General features: G+C 38.5%; 1 protein-coding gene and 1 non-coding gene across 2 annotated transcripts in view; both read left to right on the top strand.

Annotated features, from left to right (window-relative positions):
- Positions 1-244: 244 nt before the first annotated feature.
- Positions 245-19,346, top strand: part of CCDC144A (coiled-coil domain containing 144A) — a 35,214-nt gene continuing 16,112 nt past the window's right edge. Inside the window, 7 exon segments of the mRNA XM_037987912.2 lie at positions 245-295; positions 298-563; positions 2,867-2,937; positions 10,852-11,100; positions 11,894-11,907; positions 12,150-12,539; positions 14,554-14,690. Coding sequence (XP_037843840.2) covers positions 245-295; positions 298-563; positions 2,867-2,937; positions 10,852-11,100; positions 11,894-11,907; positions 12,150-12,539; positions 14,554-14,690 — 1,178 coding nt within the window.
- On the top strand, positions 1,652-1,756 carry LOC119620412 (U6 spliceosomal RNA). Its single transcript, XR_005236939.1, has one exon. It is a non-coding gene; the product is annotated as a U6 spliceosomal RNA (small nuclear RNA).

The following is a 19,346-nucleotide window of genomic DNA, read 5'->3' as shown; positions in this document are numbered from 1 at the left end:
GTGCAGTGACGTCACCGGAGCGCAGGCGTACTGGTGTGTAACGGTTTGGCTTGGCCTTACCCGCGTGGCTTGGCCTTACCCGCGAGGCTTTGCGGTGGTCGCTTGGCTTGGCGGTAGTCGCTTGGCGTGGCGTGGCAGTGATCGCTTGGCTTGGCATTTCTGGCTTGGCGGTGCTCCTTTCACAGATTGGAAACCGCGGGCTTTCCTGCTGGGAGGTTGTGGCCGAGGCAGTAGCTCGCTACTGATGGCCTTCTGGGGTGGAGAAAAGCGGGGAGGGATCTGAGGGGGTGGAGAAAAGCGGGGACTGAGGGGTCTCTGAAGCCGGCAGTCTCCGCCATGAGGAAGACCCCTAGCGTCGGGAGCCAGGAGGACCAGCGCTGGTGGAAAAACAGCGCCGTCGAAAGCGAGCACGATGAGGGCGCCTTAGACCAGCCCCAGCACGACTTCCGCCTGGAATATCTCTGTGAGCTCCACAGAGCTGCCCGGTCGGGCGACGTCCCTGGGGTGGAGCGCGTCCTGGCTCCTGGAGACACTGGCGTGGACAAGAGGGATAGGAAGAAGAGGTAATGGCCAGGCGAAGGAGGCGGGCCCGCCATCCTGTCGGGGACACCGGCTTTGTGGTGCCCGCAGGCCCCATGGCACCTGGGATGGGGAAACCTCGGAGGGGTCAGGGGCCTAGGCCTCTTAGTGAGACGGGAGCAAATATAAATGATTATTACTATTGCAAAAGTGTTGCTCTACTTTACAGGAGTTTTCTTTAAAAATATTGCACTTCCCCACTGTGTTTATCCATTTTCTCAATTTATTCATCAAACATAAGCTGAATACCTATTATACAGCAGACACATTCTACTATCGCTCAGGTTCCTTCTTCCATCCTTAAAAACATCATGTTGACCGGGCTCGGTGGCTCATGCCTGTAATCCCAGCACTTTGGGAGGCCGAGGAGGGCAGATCACGAGGTCAGAAGTTTGAGACCAGCCTGACCAACATGGTGAAACTCCGCCTGTTATGCTTTTTATCTCACCCTAGACTTAGCCAAGAGCTTCATGATAAGTTATCCTTTAGGCCCTCGGGGTTCAGTTCAAATAATGTTGCAGAAGGAGGTGAGTTTCCTTTTTTCATTGCTACCAGATCTGTATGCTGAGGCCCCTTTATATCCAGTGTGATACCTTTTCTTAGATCATGGAAGGTCCTATATTATCCTTTCCCAGAGTTGTGGCAGGAAACTGTCACCAGAATTCTGAGTCTCAAGTATGTTAGTTGGATTTAACAGAGCTAAGCCTCATCCATGAATCATGAGTATCCATGTATAAAAGGAGAGCTTTGGCAGCGCACAGTGGCTCACACCTGTAATCCTAGCAATTTGGGAGGCTGAGGCGGGTAGATCACGAGGTCAGGTGATCGAGACCATCCTGGCTAACACAGTGAAACCCCGTCTCTACTAAAAATATGAAAAAAATTAGCCGGGTGTGGTGGCAGGTGCCTATAGTCCCAGCTACTGGGGAGGCTAAGGCAGGAGAATGGCATGAGCTGGGGAGGCAGAGCTTGCAGTGAACGGAGATCGCACCACTGCACTCCAGCCTGGGGGACAGAGCGAGACTCTGTCTCAAAAAAAAAAAAAAAAAAAAAAATGGAGATCTTTGTACTTGCTTCAGCAGCAAACATATACTAAAATCGAAACAAAATGCAGAGAAAATTAGCATGGCCCCTGTATAAGGATGATGCACAGATTTTTGAAGTGGTCCATATTTTGCGCAATCACTGGAAGTTCATTTGACTATTTGCTGACTAGCTCCAAAGAAACAGTGTGAATCAAAGCAAACTGGGTGTCACCTAATATTAATAATTGTGATTTTTCACTACAAAAATATGCAGTAAGGTGATCTATGGAGTGAGAATGGAGCTGAGTAACAAGTGGGATGTTGTGTGCAAATAAATATATTGTTAGTATGTATCTCAGAAATGAGAGAATGTCAACTTGCATCTCTTTCATGGAACTGAAAACAAAAAATAAAAGTAGAATGTTGTTTTCCATGTCAGTTGGAGATAAACATGGGGATTGAGCATCGTTCTAACAAAGATCTGCCGATTCAGGGATTGAGTCTGTATGGAACAGGAGTCCAACCTAGGTCTTGACATCTATTAGCTTTCTGCCCTTGACTTGATTGATGAGCTCAGTAACAGGGCACAGTGATGTTATCTAGTTTGATGAAATAATATATTTACAAGTAAATTTAGTTACAAACTATGAAATAGCTGTGATGCCCAAAATTGTAAGCCACAAAGAATAGAAAAACTAATAAGCAAAACTAGAACTTAATTACAGTTTTGGAAAACTGCAACATTTGCATATTAGAACCTCTGGAAAAAATACACATTGGGTTTTACTTGCGATTCCAAAACCATTTTGGCAATAAAGCGCAAGGACAAGTTATTTCATTGCTTCACTGTTTCTCTGAGCATTTACAAAACGTTATCTCGTTAAATCTTTAACAACCTAGTGAAATAAGGCAGTAAAATCCTTGCTTTTTAGAAGAATACATTGAGCCTAAGAGAAGCAAATTGTCAGAGAACAAATAGCTGCTGGTAATAGCGCTAGGACACCTTCCATTATGCCAAGCTAATGTGAGTGAGTTTACGGAGCTATATACTCCCTTCAATTCAGGAGTATTTGTCTTTTTTTCTTCTTTAGAAGCTTAAAGAGAAGTTGGTATTGAAGTATATGGGATAATTAAAGTATATGGGATAATTAAAGTTCTGATATTAACTCTAATATTGTTTGAAATACTCTAAAAATTTCACATATTTGGTATTTTTCATTTGTTTCGAAAGAGTAATTTCATTTATTACATTTTTTCCATAGCATTCAGCAACTAATTCCTGAATATAAGGAAAAACAGACACCTGAAAGTCTTCCTCAAAATAACAATCCAGGTAAGACTTCTGATAGAGAATTATTTTCGGTGGTCCTACCATAGATAAAAAAAGTAAGAGTAAGGAAGTTTTGATCATGAAAGAGCAGTTTAAAAATAATCCCTGTGTGTGTAAGTTGTTGTACATTTTTCTCTTAATTTCTTTCTTGGTAGGTTAGATTTCACAATTATTTAAAAAGTTAATTGCAGGTCATTTATTTTTTCAAACAATCTGGTCTGAAAAAAATTTATTTAATTATGGTCCCTAACATCCTATGTGATATTTTTGTATAAATAGGAAAAAGATATTTTTAAGTTAGTAAGTTGTATGTTTTCTTTATAGTCACACTATAATGAATTAGACTTGTTATGAAATTGGAACTTCTATTTAATTTTTAAAATAAATGACTTATGTTTAGTAAATGAATATCAATCACAGTTGGCCCTTAACAACATGGAATTTAGGGATGCTTGATCCCCTCTGCAGTCAAAAGTCTGTGTATAACTTTTGACTTCCCCAAGAACGTAACTACTAATAGCCAACTGTTGACCAGCAGCCTTTTTTTTTTTTTTTTTTTTTTTTTTTTTGTCTGAGACAGAGTCTTGCTCTGTCGCCCAGGCTGGAGTGCAGTGGCGCAATCTCGGCTCACTGCAAGCTCTGCCTTCCGGGTTCATGCCATTCTCCTGCCTCACCCTCCCGAGTAGGTGGGACTACAGGCGCCTGCCACCACGCCTGGCTAATTTTTCATATTTTTAGTAGAGACGGGGTTTCACCATGTTAGCCAGGATGGTCTTGATCTCCTGACCTTGTGATCCACCCGTCTCGGCCTCCCAAAGTGCTAGGATTACAGGCGTGAGCCACCGCGCCCGGCGACCAGCAGCCTTATTGATAACATAGTCAATTAAGGTATGTTTGGTATGGTATATGTATTAATATGCTGTATTCTTACAATAAAGGAAGCTAGAGAAATAAACTGTTAAGAAAATCATGAGGAAGAAAAAATATGCTTACTGTTCATTAAATGCAAGTGGATCATTTTATAACTCTTCATCATAGTCTTCAAGTTGAGCAGGCTAAGGAGAAGGAGGAAGAGGAAGATTGGTCTTCGCTGTCTCAGGTGGGAGAAAATCTGCTTATAAGCAGACCCCTGCAGTTCAAATGCGTGTTGTTCAAAGGGTAACTATATTACATAGTGATTTGTGTCACTAAAAAAAAGAAATTAGTTTCAAAACTGGAAACTCAGCAATACCTTTCTGGCACCATAAACAAATGGCAATAAAAACTGCGAAATGGCCAGGTGTGCTGGCCCACACCTGTAGTCCCAGCACGTTGGGAGGCCTAGGTTTGAAGATCGCTTGCGTCCAGAAGTTCCAGACCAGCCTGAGTGACATAGTGAGACCACATCTCTACAAAAACAAATAAAAAATTAGCTGGGTGTTTTGGTGCACACCTGTAATCCCAGCTGCTTGGAAGGCTGAGATGGGAGGATTGCTTGAGCCTGCGAGTCAAGGCTGTAGTGAGCTGTGATCGTGATCACAGCCTGGATGACAGAGTGAGACCCTGTCTCAGAAAAAAAAACAAAACCCTGCAAAACATACCCAATGTGCACTAATATTAATGTGAAATTATTTTTTAAAGATACCTTCTGAGTGCAGAAGTCAGAAAAGCAATTCCTTGTTGAGAAGTACAGGTCATGTTACACACTTATAAACCAACAAGGTGTCACTATTATTGACTTTCCCCCTAATTTGAAATTGAATGAGGTATATTTACTTCATTAGAACAAGATGTGTTTTTCTACCTGCTGGTTAATTGTTATGTTAACAGTTATTTTGTTAGAGCAAGATATGCTGTTACCATTAGCCAAAAGATTATCATAATAAATATTCAAATAGCCCAACTCTAGGCTCAATAAATTATAATAAAAGTATAAAAATGTTTCACAATAGCAAAAATGCTTCTGTGTTACCAAGATGTGATGCCTAATGCATTGGACAATCTGAACTGTAAGAGGACACCTTTAATTTAGTACATATTAGTCAAAGAACTTCTCTAAGTTAGGTTTTGCAACTTATAGGAGACAAACAGGAAATAGACACAGTTTTGGTCCTTGAGGTGCTCATAATAGAATAGAGCTTTCTCTATTTAATTTCTGTGTTTTTTCAACAGAATTTTCAAAGAAATCATTTATTCATTTGTCCACTTAACAAATAATTATCAAATGTCTTTTAGATACTAAGCATTTTTTTTCTAGTGTTACAGAATACAAACATTTAAAAATACCGTTGGGGCCAGCCACAGTGGTGCAGACCTGTAATCTCAGCACTTTGAGAGGCTGAGATGGGAGGATCACTTGAACCCAGAAGTTCGAGGCCAGCCCGGGCAACATGACAAGACCTCATCTCTACTAAATTTAAAAAAATAATAATAAAACATTAGCTGGGCATGGTGCCAGGTGCCTGGTCTTCCAGCTACTTGGGAGACTGAGGTGGGAGGATTGCTTGAGCCTGGGTGTTTGAGGCTACAGTGAGCTATGATCATGCCACTGCACTCCTATCTGGATAACAGAGTGAGATCCTGTCTCAAAAAAGAAAAACAAACAAACAAACAAAACCCAGGAGCTTGTTATTATCACTGTCATTTTAATTATTTGCTTAATTATTTATTCAGTGCCTACTACTGTGTGTTACATGCCCTCTGGAAGCATATGGTAATCATTTATTATGTTAAATATGTGCCAGACACTTGATGTGGTAAGGAATGAAAGCTGTAAAAAAGTGGGTAGAATTTAAGGTAAGCATACAGAGTGAGTAGAACTTTTCTAGGTAAAGAGGCAGAAGGCTGATGTGGGCAGAAGATTGTGTCTTTGGCAGAAGGAGCAGCAAGTGCAAAAGTAAGATCCTTGAGTAAACTTTGCAGCATTTATGAGCAGTTCAGTTTTGCTAGTGCAAAACATATGAGATGTGAATGGTTGGGAATGAAGTGAATACCTAAGGCAAGCTTATGACAGATTTTTTTTTTGTTTGAGACAAAGTCTCACTCTGTCACCCAAGCTGGAGTGCAGTGTCGTTCTCTCGGCTCACTGCAACCTCCGCCTCCCAGGTTCAAGTGATTCTCATGCCTCAGCCTCCCAAGTAGCTGGGATTATAAGCGCGAGCCACCATGCCCAGCTAATTTTTGTATTTTTAGTAGAGACAGGGTTTCGGTATGTTTGACAGGCTGGTCTCAAACTCCTGACTTCAAGTGATCCACCCGTCTCGGCCTTCCAAGTGCTAGGATTACAGACGTGGGCCACCACTCACTGCCCAGACTTTTGAACACTATAGAAATGAGTTGATCTTGGGCCGGGCACGGTGGCTCATGCCTATAATCCCAGCACTTTGGGAGGCCAAGGAGAGCAGATCACAAGGTCAGGAGATCAAGACCATCCTGGCCAACATGGTGAAACCTGTCTCTACTAAAAATACACACAAAAAATTAGCCAGGTGTGGTGGTGCACGCCTGTGTCCTAGCTACTCGGGAGGCTGAGGCAGGAGAATCGCTTGAACCTGGGAGGCAGAGGCTGCAGTGAGCCAAGATCACACCACTGTACAAAAATCTCCAAGGCAAATGTCAAAAAATAAAAAATAAGCAGATTAGGGAAAGGTATTCTGTGAAATAACCTTCTGATTATAGTCACATGTAACACATCAACTTAAACAATAAAAAAATTGTATAATGCAATTTATCAGGGGTTCCCAAGACCACCCTAGGTTTGGTAATTCACTGAGAAGGACTCACAGGACTCAGCAGACAGTTATACTTGGGGCTTTGATTTATTACATTTAATACAGTGAAAAGACACAAAGCAAAATTCGAGAAGGGAAAAGGTGCATGTGTCAAAGTCTGGAGGAAGCTAGGCACAAGCTACAGGAGTCATCTCCTGTGTAGTTAGCAGGATATGCTTAATTCCCCCAGCCTCAAATTTTGACGACACATGTGCAGTGTTATCTACCTTACCAGAGTTTCATTAGAGGCTCAGCACCCATGTTTTCGAGGGAGGCTAGTCACATAGGCAACCTCTCCTCTCCCTCACATGTAACAAAATTCTAGACTCCCAGGAGGAAATTGTTCATAGTAAACCACATTTCCACAAACAGTTTAGGCACAGTGAGCCATTCCCTTCTTCTAAGTTCGGGAATGGTGGGAACCCTCCCAATTTCAAGGTCCCAAACACCAGCCAAGGACTAGCCCTGCAAGCAAGCCTTTCTAAGGATGGATGTCTCGTGCCTGCTATATGAAATCTTTGCTGCCCAGCAGCTGTGCCCCTGACTAAATTTTTGGTGTTACCTTAAAATTTTATGTAATATAATAGCAAACAATATGATAGATCATAACATTGTACTGGTTTCCGTTGCATTATTCATATAAAGTAGCAAGGCTGCTTACATTTTTGTCATTTGGTGAATACTTAACAGGTATTGGTACATAAGTTACTATGACAATATTAAGTAATTATAATCTGTCCTTCTTATCTGATTAGCCTTTCAGCAAAATTGTGGGATAAAATAGGCATAATGTGTTCTGATTTAAAATTAGAATAAAAATTGTCTTTCATTTTATTTTCATGGATGGACCAATTTTGATTCATATTATGCTAAATCCCTGTTTATAATTATCAAATAAGAGTAGATATTCAATCATTTTTATCAATTTTTTTGCCTAAGTATGCAATTAAAATTAATTGCTTTATGTGTTTTTGTATGCTTCAGTTTGGGAGATAGCACTCATATTCTGTTACCTTGATCTTTAGTGATTTGCAATTTTCAAGGTGACTCTGTCCTTTTATAATTTAGGATAATAGCAAGTTCAGTTGAGTATGTTTTTTTTTAAATTAATAACATTATTTTCCGAGCAGTCTTAGATTCACAGCAAAATTGAGAAGGTACAGAGATTTTCCATATTCCCCATGACCCCTGACATATGAACAGCCTCCCTCATTATCAGTAACCCCCATCAGAGTTCATCAGAGTTAGAGTTGAGGAATCTACCTTGACAGACACATCACCCTCAAGATCCATAGTTTACATTAGGGTTCACTCTTGGTGTTGTACATTCTATGGTGTTGGACAAATGTGTAATGGCATGTATACACTCTTGTAGTATCATAGACAAAATAGTTTCACTGCCCTAAATATCCTCTATCCTCCACCTCTATCCTCTATCATCTTTTCCTCTCCACTGGCTTCTAGCAACCATTGGTCTTTTTGGTGTCTCCATAGTTTTGCTTTTTCCAGACCAGTCATATAGTTGGAATAAAACAGTGGTGGATATCTTTTTGAATATTTAAACAATAAAGTTCCATGGTAATTTGATTCTGTCATTTTAGATGTTCTTTGTCCTTGCCTTTGTTTTCCTCATGTTTTGTTCATCGGAATAGGATCTGATGGCATATGACTTGACGTGCCAAGAAAGCATGATTTCTGTAGACATTTGCCATGTAATGGGGAGGGTGGGGAAAAATGGCATCATGAAGTACTCCACAGCACTAACTGGACCATTGTGCTCTAGAAGATGGGTCCAGATAGACTCTAGCAATGGGACGGGATAATCTCAAGAGCTGGACTTTATAAAACTGGAATCAAAGTCTTGCATACTTAACTTGCACTTAAAAAGAAGATCAGGCAGTGAACACTACAGGTGAATAAATATATTCTTCTCTGGTTGTCTTCCTTTTAGGGATGAGCTTGAAAATAGTCTATATTATTATAATATGGCTCATCTACAACTAGATGCTCTGTCATAGGAAATACCAGTGTTTTTCTTTACAAGAAATGAAAAATAATTTTGTTTTCACCAGAGAGAGTAACAACTGTTGGCACATTCTGGCAGCTTGAGTGAGCTGATAGTTCTGTTCATATGTATTTTTCATATCAGGTAGTTCTCCCTGGAAACCTGCCACCACCGTGGCAGTGTTTCTTCTTAAGCTTTTCCCTGAATGAATGGTATGGCTCAGAGTGAATAAGCTCTTTAAGGGAGTGATCTTTCCAGTGGTTCTTTCCATGGGAGATAAAATGGGAGGTGAATTTGAGCCTTGTTTGTGCTAGAGAAAATAGCTAGAACTAAGTAAACATAACCAGCATCTGCCCCAGAAGAGGATTAGTGAGAGTGAGTACATTGGTCTCCCTTGAGCTCTTCTCCACTGGCAGCTGAAAAGCCTTTGCAAAGATCCTTGTCCTTGATCTCTTCCCTATGTTTTGCCATATAACATAGCACAGTACCCATAGACCTACACAACAAAATGTACAGTTTTCCCCGCTTATCCATGGACAATATGTTCCAGGACCCCCCAGTGAATGCCTGGAACTGTGGATAGTACTGAACCCTAGATATGCAATGTCAGGATAGAAGGAAGAGAATAAGAGTAAAAGGGGGAATAAAGAATGTGAAAGGCAGAGAGTATAGGAGTAAATAAAGGGAAAAGAAGAAGGTGGATATGATGGAGGGTGGTAAAATGAGATAATACTTCAAAAAAAGGAAGTATTTTATATGATTAAATATTATTGCCTAGAGGTAACCGACACCCTGAATTAAGCATTTATCATGTACATTCCCTTTTAAAACATTTTGTTACATATGTGTATGATCATAAATAATATGTAGAATTTGTTTTCTTGTCCTAAAATTGTATATAAATTGTTGTACACTCTACATATTTTGCAACTTTCTTTTATCTGGTCACATTACATTTTTGAGGTCAGTCCTTATTGACACAGGAAGCTCTGGTTTTCTATCAAATGACTGAGTCTCAATTAAACTGTCTTCATGATGATAAATAAATAATTAAAATAAATAAAAATGATTGCAGATTCCAAAGAGCTTTTATTTAAGTTGGTTGTATCTTTTGATATTTACTGTTTTAGAAACAAAAACTAAAATATTTGAAAAACAAGCATGCACAGCCATACATTCCAATAGCCTTTAGAACTATGACCCAGTCACCATTAGAGCTATGATGTTATGACACACCATGTCATGAAAAGCTCCACTGTACACTTGAAAGAGATCGAGAGTGAAGATGGCAAGTAACATTTTGTATTATTTGACGTCTTGGCTGCCCTGCCCGGGCCTGAAACTCCAGAGATTCTCAGATCATAATTTAGAGCCAACATTTTAAACCACATATGTGGTTGTGAATAAATGTGCCCTTTATGATGAAATGGACTTCAAAGTTTCACTTCTGTGTTTTTGGCTTTTTTCTTTCACTTGTCTTAAAAAATTTAAATCCCAGCAATTTTGTTTATATAGGAAAAAGGAAAATAGTTTTGTTACGTATTCCTTTCCTGTCTCGTGGCACTGTGTGCTCTTTGGATCTAGTGTGGTCCTAGACTAATCCTGTTTTTACATGGGAACAGTTAGGGCCCTTATGGCTCTCATTTTGCAAATAAATGTATGAAGTTTATCCAAGTATTTGAAAGTAAATTCTGAAGATAGTGGTGCATTGAGGAAAGACCATCTCATTATAATTAGAATAGTTTTCAAAGTATATTTGTTATGAATTTTTGTAAATCCTGTGTCTCTACAATACATACACACAATGCTGTCATGTATATTTAAGCTTAAAATGGTTACACATAAATTCTGTTTATAAAAAATTTATATCCATGAAGATTCTTAACAGAAAGCAAAATATGTAATAGAGACTGCTGAGTGAATAAAAGTAAGTAATAGTAAACAGTAAAAATGTAGAAAAGTGAGAGATGATAGTTAATTAAACTTACCTGAATGAATTGCAAGCATAGGACATGTAAAATATAATAAGCCTGAATGCGTAGTGTGTTTTGGGAGAGAGCAGGACGTAGGACTGTTTCTGTGAAGAAAGCATGTATACAGGTTAGTCAGATTATTGTGTTATTTACATCCTAAAAATGAAAACTTCATTTTCGGATTTTTCAGATTGGCATCCTACTAATTTGACCCTTAGTGACAAGACTTGTCAGAGATCCAAGATTCTGAACGTTGATGATAAATGTCCATCTGTATCACCATCAATGCCTGAAAATCAGTCAGCAACCAAAGAACTGGGACAGATGAACTTAGCAGAACGAGAAAAGATGAACATTGGAGTTATACTTCTCTCAGAGAATGATAATCTCCATGACCTGTGCCAATCACAGCTACCAGAAAACAAAGAGAGCAAAGAAGGTAACAAAGCATAGAGAATTCAGTCCTAGAGTGCCTCTGCTTGCCTGCATACTGTTATAGTTCTGTAACAAGTATGTAAAAAGTTAACAATACTGTAAAAAGTTAAAACTTTTTCTGGTAGAATGTGCTTTGTGTTTACTCACCTTTTGCACCAAACAGAATACCTTTTGGCAGGATATTTGTATTCTTCCTTTAACCAAAGCAACATCTAGATAACGGAGAATTAGGGGAAAGCATGATTTTCTTTAGGAAGTAGGATTATATTTAGAATGTAGGGACTAAGTATGGTTAGGGACTAATGTAAGATTTTATTTAGGATAACTCAGTAGAGACCTAAAGATTGCTGACTCAAACAAAATGTGGTTTCTTTGCTTTATTTTTACAGCTCTGAATTCACAGCTTAGTTATAACTATATGCACTATAACTTAAAAGGCACCTTCCCATGCCTGTAATCTCAGCACTTTAGGAGGCCGAGGCGGGTGGATCACAAGGTCAGGAGTTTGAGACCAGTCCGGCCAATATGGTGAAATCCCATCTCTACTAAAAATACAAAAAAAAAAAACACCAACCGGCTGTGGTGATGCACACCTGTAATCCCAGCTACTCAGGAGGCTGAAGCAGGAGAATCACTTGAACCCAGGAGGTGGAGGTTGCAGTGAGCCGAGATTGCGCCACTGCACTCCAGCCTGGGCAATAGAGGGAGACCCCATCTCAAAAAACAAAAAACAAAAAAACCTTCCAAAAGCAAATATTAAGTACTTCCTATCATTTCTATAACTTTGTGTATTATAGAATTGACTTTCCAAGTCAGTAATTAATGAGACTCATTAAGAATTTGCTGCATAGTATCTCCTTGACTGTGTCCACATGAGCTACCACCTTGCGTTAATAAATGTGTTCACTAGGGATGTTGGTTTTGGCATTGACAGTGTTTTATCACCAGTGCAAATAAGACCAGGGACCACTCTTAAGAACATTAGTGTCCACTCATTTAAAATTATACATAAGGCTTTCATAATGTAACTTCTGCTCTGCTCTCCATCTTTAGCCCTTTCCACCGTGTGCCCTTTCTCTGGCCTTACTGAACTTCCGGTCCTGTCCTGCTGACCCATCCCTTGATTGTAGGCAAATACATATACTCTTTCAGGCCTCTCTCTGCCTTTTGTTGCTGCCTGTCATGCTCTCACTCTTTCCTGTCCCCTACCCCTTGACAAAAAATGTGAACCAAAATAGTGACAGTTGCAGTACAAATAACTATAAAAGCCTGAAACCTAAATTAGAAAATCTGAGTTCTTTACCACCAGATTCTGACAGAACATCAGAAGTATATCTACATGAGGAATTACAGCAAGACATGCAAAAGTTTAAGAATGAGGTCGACACATTAGAAGAAGAGTTCCTGGCTTTGAAGAAAGAAAACATTCAACTTCATAAAGAGGTAGGGTTTTACTTGCTGCCACTCTTTGTTTTTTCTCTATTAATTATCTGGTCCATTCTGATTTTCAACTTAGGAAAAGCACATGAAAAGCATACAGTTTGGTTGTCCAAATCTGGAATTGTGTGTAGAAACAGATGATTTCTAAGTAATAGGAGTTTAGGAAAACTTTTTCATAATCTTTGTTTCTTAATTGACCTAAGTCTCTCTGTCAGTCTTCCAAGTGGCGTATGGATTGTGAAACTCATTTAGCCATATATCATATGACCTTCAGAACCAGGAGAAGCATCAAGAAAATCGCTAAAGAAAATGTGAGGAGCTTGAGGGCTTTTTCCTTTTACTGACTTAAAGATGAGTTGTGTCTAACAATAAGATGGGAATACAGTAGAAAGGAAGCAATGACTAAGAAGAGATATAAAAATGTATCTGGCAGGCATGGTGGCAAACACCTGTAGCCTCAGCTACTTGGGAGCCTGAAGCAGGAGGATCGCTTGAGGCCAGGTGTTCTGGGCCATAGTGTGCTATGCCGATCAGGTGTTCACACTAAGTTCGGCATCAATATGGTGACCTCCTGGGAGCGGGGCACCACCAGGTTGGCTAAGGAAGGGTGAACTGGCCCAGGTCGGAAATGGAGCAAGTCGTAAGTAATTCCCGTGCTGATCAGTAGTGGGATCGTGCCTGTGAATAGCTACTGCATTCCAGCCTGGGCAACATAGTGAGACCTCATCTCTTAGAAAAGAAAAAAAAAAGTATCCAGCCCTGAGAGCTACAGCAAATATTCCTGGCCAATGAATCTGTTTATTGTGCTTTTCAGGTTTATCTGTTTAACTCAAACTGTTGGAACTTACAATTCCATCATGACCACTTTAAATATTTTTCAACAACAAGTGTATACCTTTAATATATTTGTTAATATAACCACTCTCCACTGTTTTTGTTGAATCAGACTTTTGTGTTATGTTGTTTAATAAAGTACAGTAAGTTTGGGCATATATATTTTTTCCATATAAGTAGCATAAATGCTTAGCCAAAAACTTAGTATATGATGCCAAAGTAGAAAGCTGAATCTTCTACATTGATTAGGGCAGGCCTCCCACCCTCCGCTAAGGCATTAAATTATTTTGCCCAAGTCACACTTTTAACCTATCTGATTAATTTGCTGAGTTTGTCTGATTCAGCATTATGGAGTTGTATTGTCTCTTTTGGTGCCACAAAATGCTAGGTAATGGCACTTAGGGGCTTTGGATCAATCATTTTAATCATTTTTGGTGTTAGCCCAGTTATCAATAGACAGTAGGCTAAAGTAGACTCTTATATTGTATATCCCCCAGCTATAAACTTTTATGGCTATTGAACGTGAAATTTGGGAAGCATCCCATTTCCAGAATTCCACCCTAGCTCAGCAGTTTCACTCTGCTTTTTGTGTTGTGGCAGACTTGTATTTCAGTAAGCCCCTTCACCTTTTTGATATCCCAGGATTCACATGAAAAAAAAAAAAAAAAGACAAAAGTTAGTGGGAGAAAAGAATTACTTAGTGCAGAAAAGGGAAGCTTCCTTTCTGTTCCTGAAGCCCCACAGTGTTGTATCCTCTCAATCTCACTGTTTAATATGAAAGCCAAGTGGCAAAGACAGAAGAAGACATGCTTTGTGTCTTTGTCTTCTTATTTCTGTGTTTGTGCCAGTCAAATTAGGTAAAAATTCGTAATACATAGTGAAGGGTGGTTGAGAATAAAAACACAAAATTAAGGAGGGCCCTTGTTGAAATTTTGGAAAATTCTGTCTCATTCATTGAAACAGAAATGAAGCTGACTTTACAAAAATGTTGATGATAAACTTAAAATAATTATATGATGATAGTTCCAGATGTGATAAAATTAAAGTAAGCACCAAATATTTTAATGACTAAAAGTATGATAATTAAACTGAGTCGAGTGATGAAATCAATGAAAGCAGAAAGAAGTTCTTTGTATTGAATAAAGCAATAACAATCATCCTTAACATCAAACTCTCACTCAAGGTTGAAGAAGAAATAGAGAAGCACATAAGTAATAGAACGGAATTAACAGGAACCCTAACTGATGGTGCTACTGTTGGCAGTGATGATGATGGACTAAATCAGCAGATTCCTAGGAAGGAGAATGGAGAGCATGACAGGTAAGTCTACAGCAACGTTTAACAGGAGACAATTGGCCAGGCACTGTGGCTCACGCCTGTAATCCAGCACTTTGGGAGGCCAAGGCAGGTGAATCACCTGAGGTTGAGAGTTCAAGACCAGCCTGATCAACATGGAGAAACCCTGTGTCTACTAAAACTACAGAATTAGCCAGGTGTAGTGGTGCATTCCTGTAATCCTAGTTACTCAGGAGGCTGAGGCAAGAGAATCGCTTGAATCCGGGAGGCGGAGATTGTGGGAGGCAGAGTTTGCGGTGAGCCGTGATCATGCCATTGCACTCCAGCCTGGGCAACAAGAGTGAAACTCCATCTCAAAAAAAAAAAAAAAAAAAAAAACCAGAAACAGAAACAAAAAATAGGAGACAATTATGTGCTATGAAATGAATTCTAATTTGGGCTAATATTCATGATGAACAAATTTTATACTTTTACTAGGATATTCAGCCTTCCTTGGTTATCAGAAAAATGCAAACTAACAATGAGATACCATGTTTTCCAATCATATTGATATTTTATTTAATAAATAGGAAGTATTGGCAAATGTGAAGAAAAAGGCATTTTTATACACTGCTGTTAAATGAAATTGATGAATCCTTTTTGCAGGGTAATTTAGTAGCATGTATCAAAATTTCAAATACGTCACTTCTTTAACCTAACAACTTCACTTTTGGGATGCGATCCTACAGGAAAATATGACTTGTGTAAACACATACACATATGTGTTAAAGACATTACATGTAGTATATAACATACAATAGGCTAATAGGTTAAATATAATATTAAGTATATATGATATATTTATGTTAAGGATATTTACATATGTTATATATATACTTATGTATAAGGATATTTATTATAGCATTGTAATATCAAAAAGTTGGAGATAGTCGAAATCCTTAGCAATAAGGAAATAGTACAATTGTCATACCCAGAAAATAATGTAGTATGCAAGCATTTTAATAAAAGAAGTTGTTAGACCTGGAGTGTACTTATTATTTCACAATTAAAGTCTATTTAAAGGCTTTGGTTTAATGACACATCTTAAGCCAGTTTTGTTGGAATTCTCATAATATCTACTGAGTTACAAAAGGAAGCTAGCTACATGCTACATTGACACTGTACCTTGTTAGCAACATAATTCTAGTTATTAAATTTTTGTTTTTTGTTCTCAATGCATGAGTGCTGAAATACCAGATCCTCAAATTAATCTGAATATTGCCAAGGGATTGCACATAGGGATTCATATTCCGTATAAGCATTTCAATATACTAGGTAAGACTTGCTAAAATACAACAGAGGACCTTAGATTTACTGAACTAAGAATTGGACAGCTCTTTTTGTAAAGAGTCAGTTAGCAAATATTTTAGGCCTTGTGAATTATAAAGGGAATAAGTGTGGCTGTATTTCAAGGAAATTTCCTTATGAAAACAGGCAGTGGGCTGGATTTGGTCCACAGGCACCAATTTGCTGATCCTTGGGCTAAAACCAATGTGCTATTATGCAGTGAATCCTCTTTTTAAAGGTACCCTACATGCATGCCATTATCCTTCCCTTTAAAAGATAATGTATTTCAGTAGGAAACACACCATATTTTTCAACAGTAGCTTCATATAATTTCGACAAATTTGGTTTACAAAATAAGATTATTTTCTGCATATGTCCCCTTTCATTCTTGTTATAGAATTCCATATTTTGACTATTACTTTGTATATTTGATGAGTATAAAATATTCTAGAGGTAGATGATTTTTATCAAGCAAGAAATACTTCTCCTGAAACTGTTAGTCTTCCTTGGTCTTTATATATAAGCATGAGCAAATGATAATCAGCTTATATAATCTAGAAATGTTCAAGAGGTCTTTTGGTTTTATAAGTTAATGAATTTTTTATTTAATACCTTCATCTGGCATTTCAAAAATGCCATATAGATATGATTTAATAAAACTTTTAAAGGGTAAAAATATAGTATATAGTTATATAAGAATTGAAAAATACAGCTAAACAAGAAGAAAATTAGATCATCAACGTCACGCCCCTAGGTATGTTGGCCTTGAAAGAATGGTTTATACTCATGACCTTGAAAGAATGATTTATACTCATGGATTCAGATTTCCTGTCCATTCACTCTTGAGCTGACACTAGTAATTTTCACTCCCACCACTCTTCCAAGATTGTTGTTCTCAAGTTTACCACTGATTTGTAAATCTAGACATTGTTTCTTAGACCTCATTTTATTTAACCTGTCAGCAATATTGGACCCAATGGAAAACTCTCTCCTCCATAACAGTATCTTCACTTGGCTTTCAGGATCTCACTCACTCACCTGACTTTTCTTCCTGCCTTTCTAGTTCATCTGTCATAGTCTGTTTTGCTTTCTTCTCATATCCCACCTTTTACACATGGTATGTCCCAGGATGCAGTCCTCAATCTTCTTTCTCATGACTTTTACTACCTTGTGTGTGCTAATGATTTCCAAACACATGTCTGCAGCCTAGATCTCTCTCCTTAATTCCAGACTTCTATGCCAACCTGCCTACTTGACATCTCTGTTTGATTGGTCATGAACTGTTAGGTATCACAAACTTACCAGGTCCAAGATTGGGGTACCGATATTCTTTCTCATACCTACCCCTCTCATAGTCTTTCCTACTTGCATTTATGGCAACTCTTACAGTTGCTCTGCTAGAGACTAAGGTGTCATCCTTGACTCACCTCTCTCTCTGACACCTCACATCTAGTCTGTCAGCAGATCTTGTCAGGAGTACCTGAAGAATATATCCAGAAGCCAGTCATATCTTCCATTTCCAAGCCACCACCATCCACTGTCTAGATGCATGTAATAGACTGTTAATTGGTCTTTCTGTTTTTGTTTTGTTTTGTTTCGTTTTTTTAAAGAAACTTCTTTTCATTAATCCTTAACTCAGTGGCCGTATTTAAAACATAAGTCAGATGAATGTCATTCCTCTGCTCAGACCATCTGATTGCCTCCCATTTCACTCTGAGTATGTGTCAGGGTTCCTCCTCATACCTAGAAGGCAACACGTGATATGCCCTGTTCTCTCTCTCACTTAAACTTCTGTTTCTTATTCCCTTTGCTCTCACTGAACTTCTTGCTCTTCCTGTTCTATCACTATTGCGTAAACACTCCAGGCAGACCTCTGACTGGGCATTCCCCTGTGTCTGGGATGCCTTTTCCTCAGCTAGCCTCCTGGCTTTCTCTTTGCATTCCTTCAGTTCTTTACTTCAAAGCCCCTTTCTCAGTAAGGACTTTTCTGGCTATCCTAGAATTCCCCCCACCCCTCCTCTCAAACCTGTAAACATTTCATTTTCCTGCTTTAGTTTTTCTCCTCTAACACTGTATATTTTGCCTAATCTATCTACTGTTATGGTGTTTATTTCACTCCCATGAGTAGGATTTTTGTGTGTCTAGAAAAGAGCCTAGCTTGCAATAAGTAGCTACTCAATAAATACTTATTAAATGAGCAAGTGGAGTTTACCCTTCTATGTATTGTTTTAAACATTAGACTGATTCTCATGTGAAAAAAAAGAAAAAAAAAAAGGTTTGACACAGGCTCATTCTAACACCTTTGCCTGGCAATTATATGCATTTTTGGATTTTTTGACTCTTTGTAATAAGCTACATTGTTTATATTAATAGTTTTCTAATTCCATTAGAGAGAAAAGCTCAATATTGTGGTTGCTCACTATTCTTTTACTAATAATCATGATAATTTTACTTATGATAAAATGGATCAAAGGAATTATATACTTCATTGGTAATTTATAAAGAAAATTAAAATATAAGGGTGGTAAATTTAATGGACTTAAAAGTTGTTTCCAAGTGATTACGAACCTTCAGTACTTGAAGTTAGAAGACCAAGTTGGAATGTATTGTTTTCTGTAAGAGAGCTATGCTGATCAGGCACTCTATATTCTGACAGAGCAACTGTTGATCTTACATAGGGTTGTGGGAGGAGCGGGCTTGAAGGATTGGCAGACTCTCAGCGGCATAAGAGGGTTGACATCATCTGGAGAAACATGGCTGTCCGAGCAAGGCTGCTGTGGGTTGGTTAATACTCCCAGGTTTGTGGATTGGGGTGAGTTTGTGTTTGATTGGCTGTCTTTCAGAAGCAAGTGGCCCACATTGATATTGGTTGGTGAGAGAGGCCAATGGTCACTGATTGATTGACTGTATTTACAACTGGCTGTGGGTGGTTGCTTGTTACTACCATGGCTACAGGTCAGTTCTTTCCTAAGTTTGAGGCAACTTTAAACTGCAGTTTTCTGTTTAAAAGTTGCCTTCCATCAACTATGTTTAAAATGAAAATGATTTCATATTCCAGAACTATGGACTTAATTTGGAAGTGTGGGTCAAGAGGAATTGTTTAATAATTGCTCTAAGGAGGATGTCTTTTTTTGATGCTTAGTCTTAACCAGAAAAATTCTCTACATAGTTAAAAAACAAACAAACAAAAAGCAATTACTAGTTTTGTTTCAGTTTTTGGTATTTTCAGAGACTTCTGCTAAACTCCTAACATAATCTCCAGTGGGAAATGTTTGTCTCTTTGTTAATGTATGTAGTTATATGATAGTGATACTCTTTTGTTTTTTTTTTATTCCTTAATCTTGTTTTTTGGTT

Source organism: Chlorocebus sabaeus, chromosome 16, assembly GCF_047675955.1.
Source record: "Chlorocebus sabaeus isolate Y175 chromosome 16, mChlSab1.0.hap1, whole genome shotgun sequence".
Classification (NCBI taxonomy): Eukaryota; Metazoa; Chordata; class Mammalia; order Primates; family Cercopithecidae; genus Chlorocebus; species Chlorocebus sabaeus.
The sequence above is the reverse complement of the archived record's forward strand: the minus strand, read 5'-3'. Positions and strand labels throughout refer to the sequence as shown.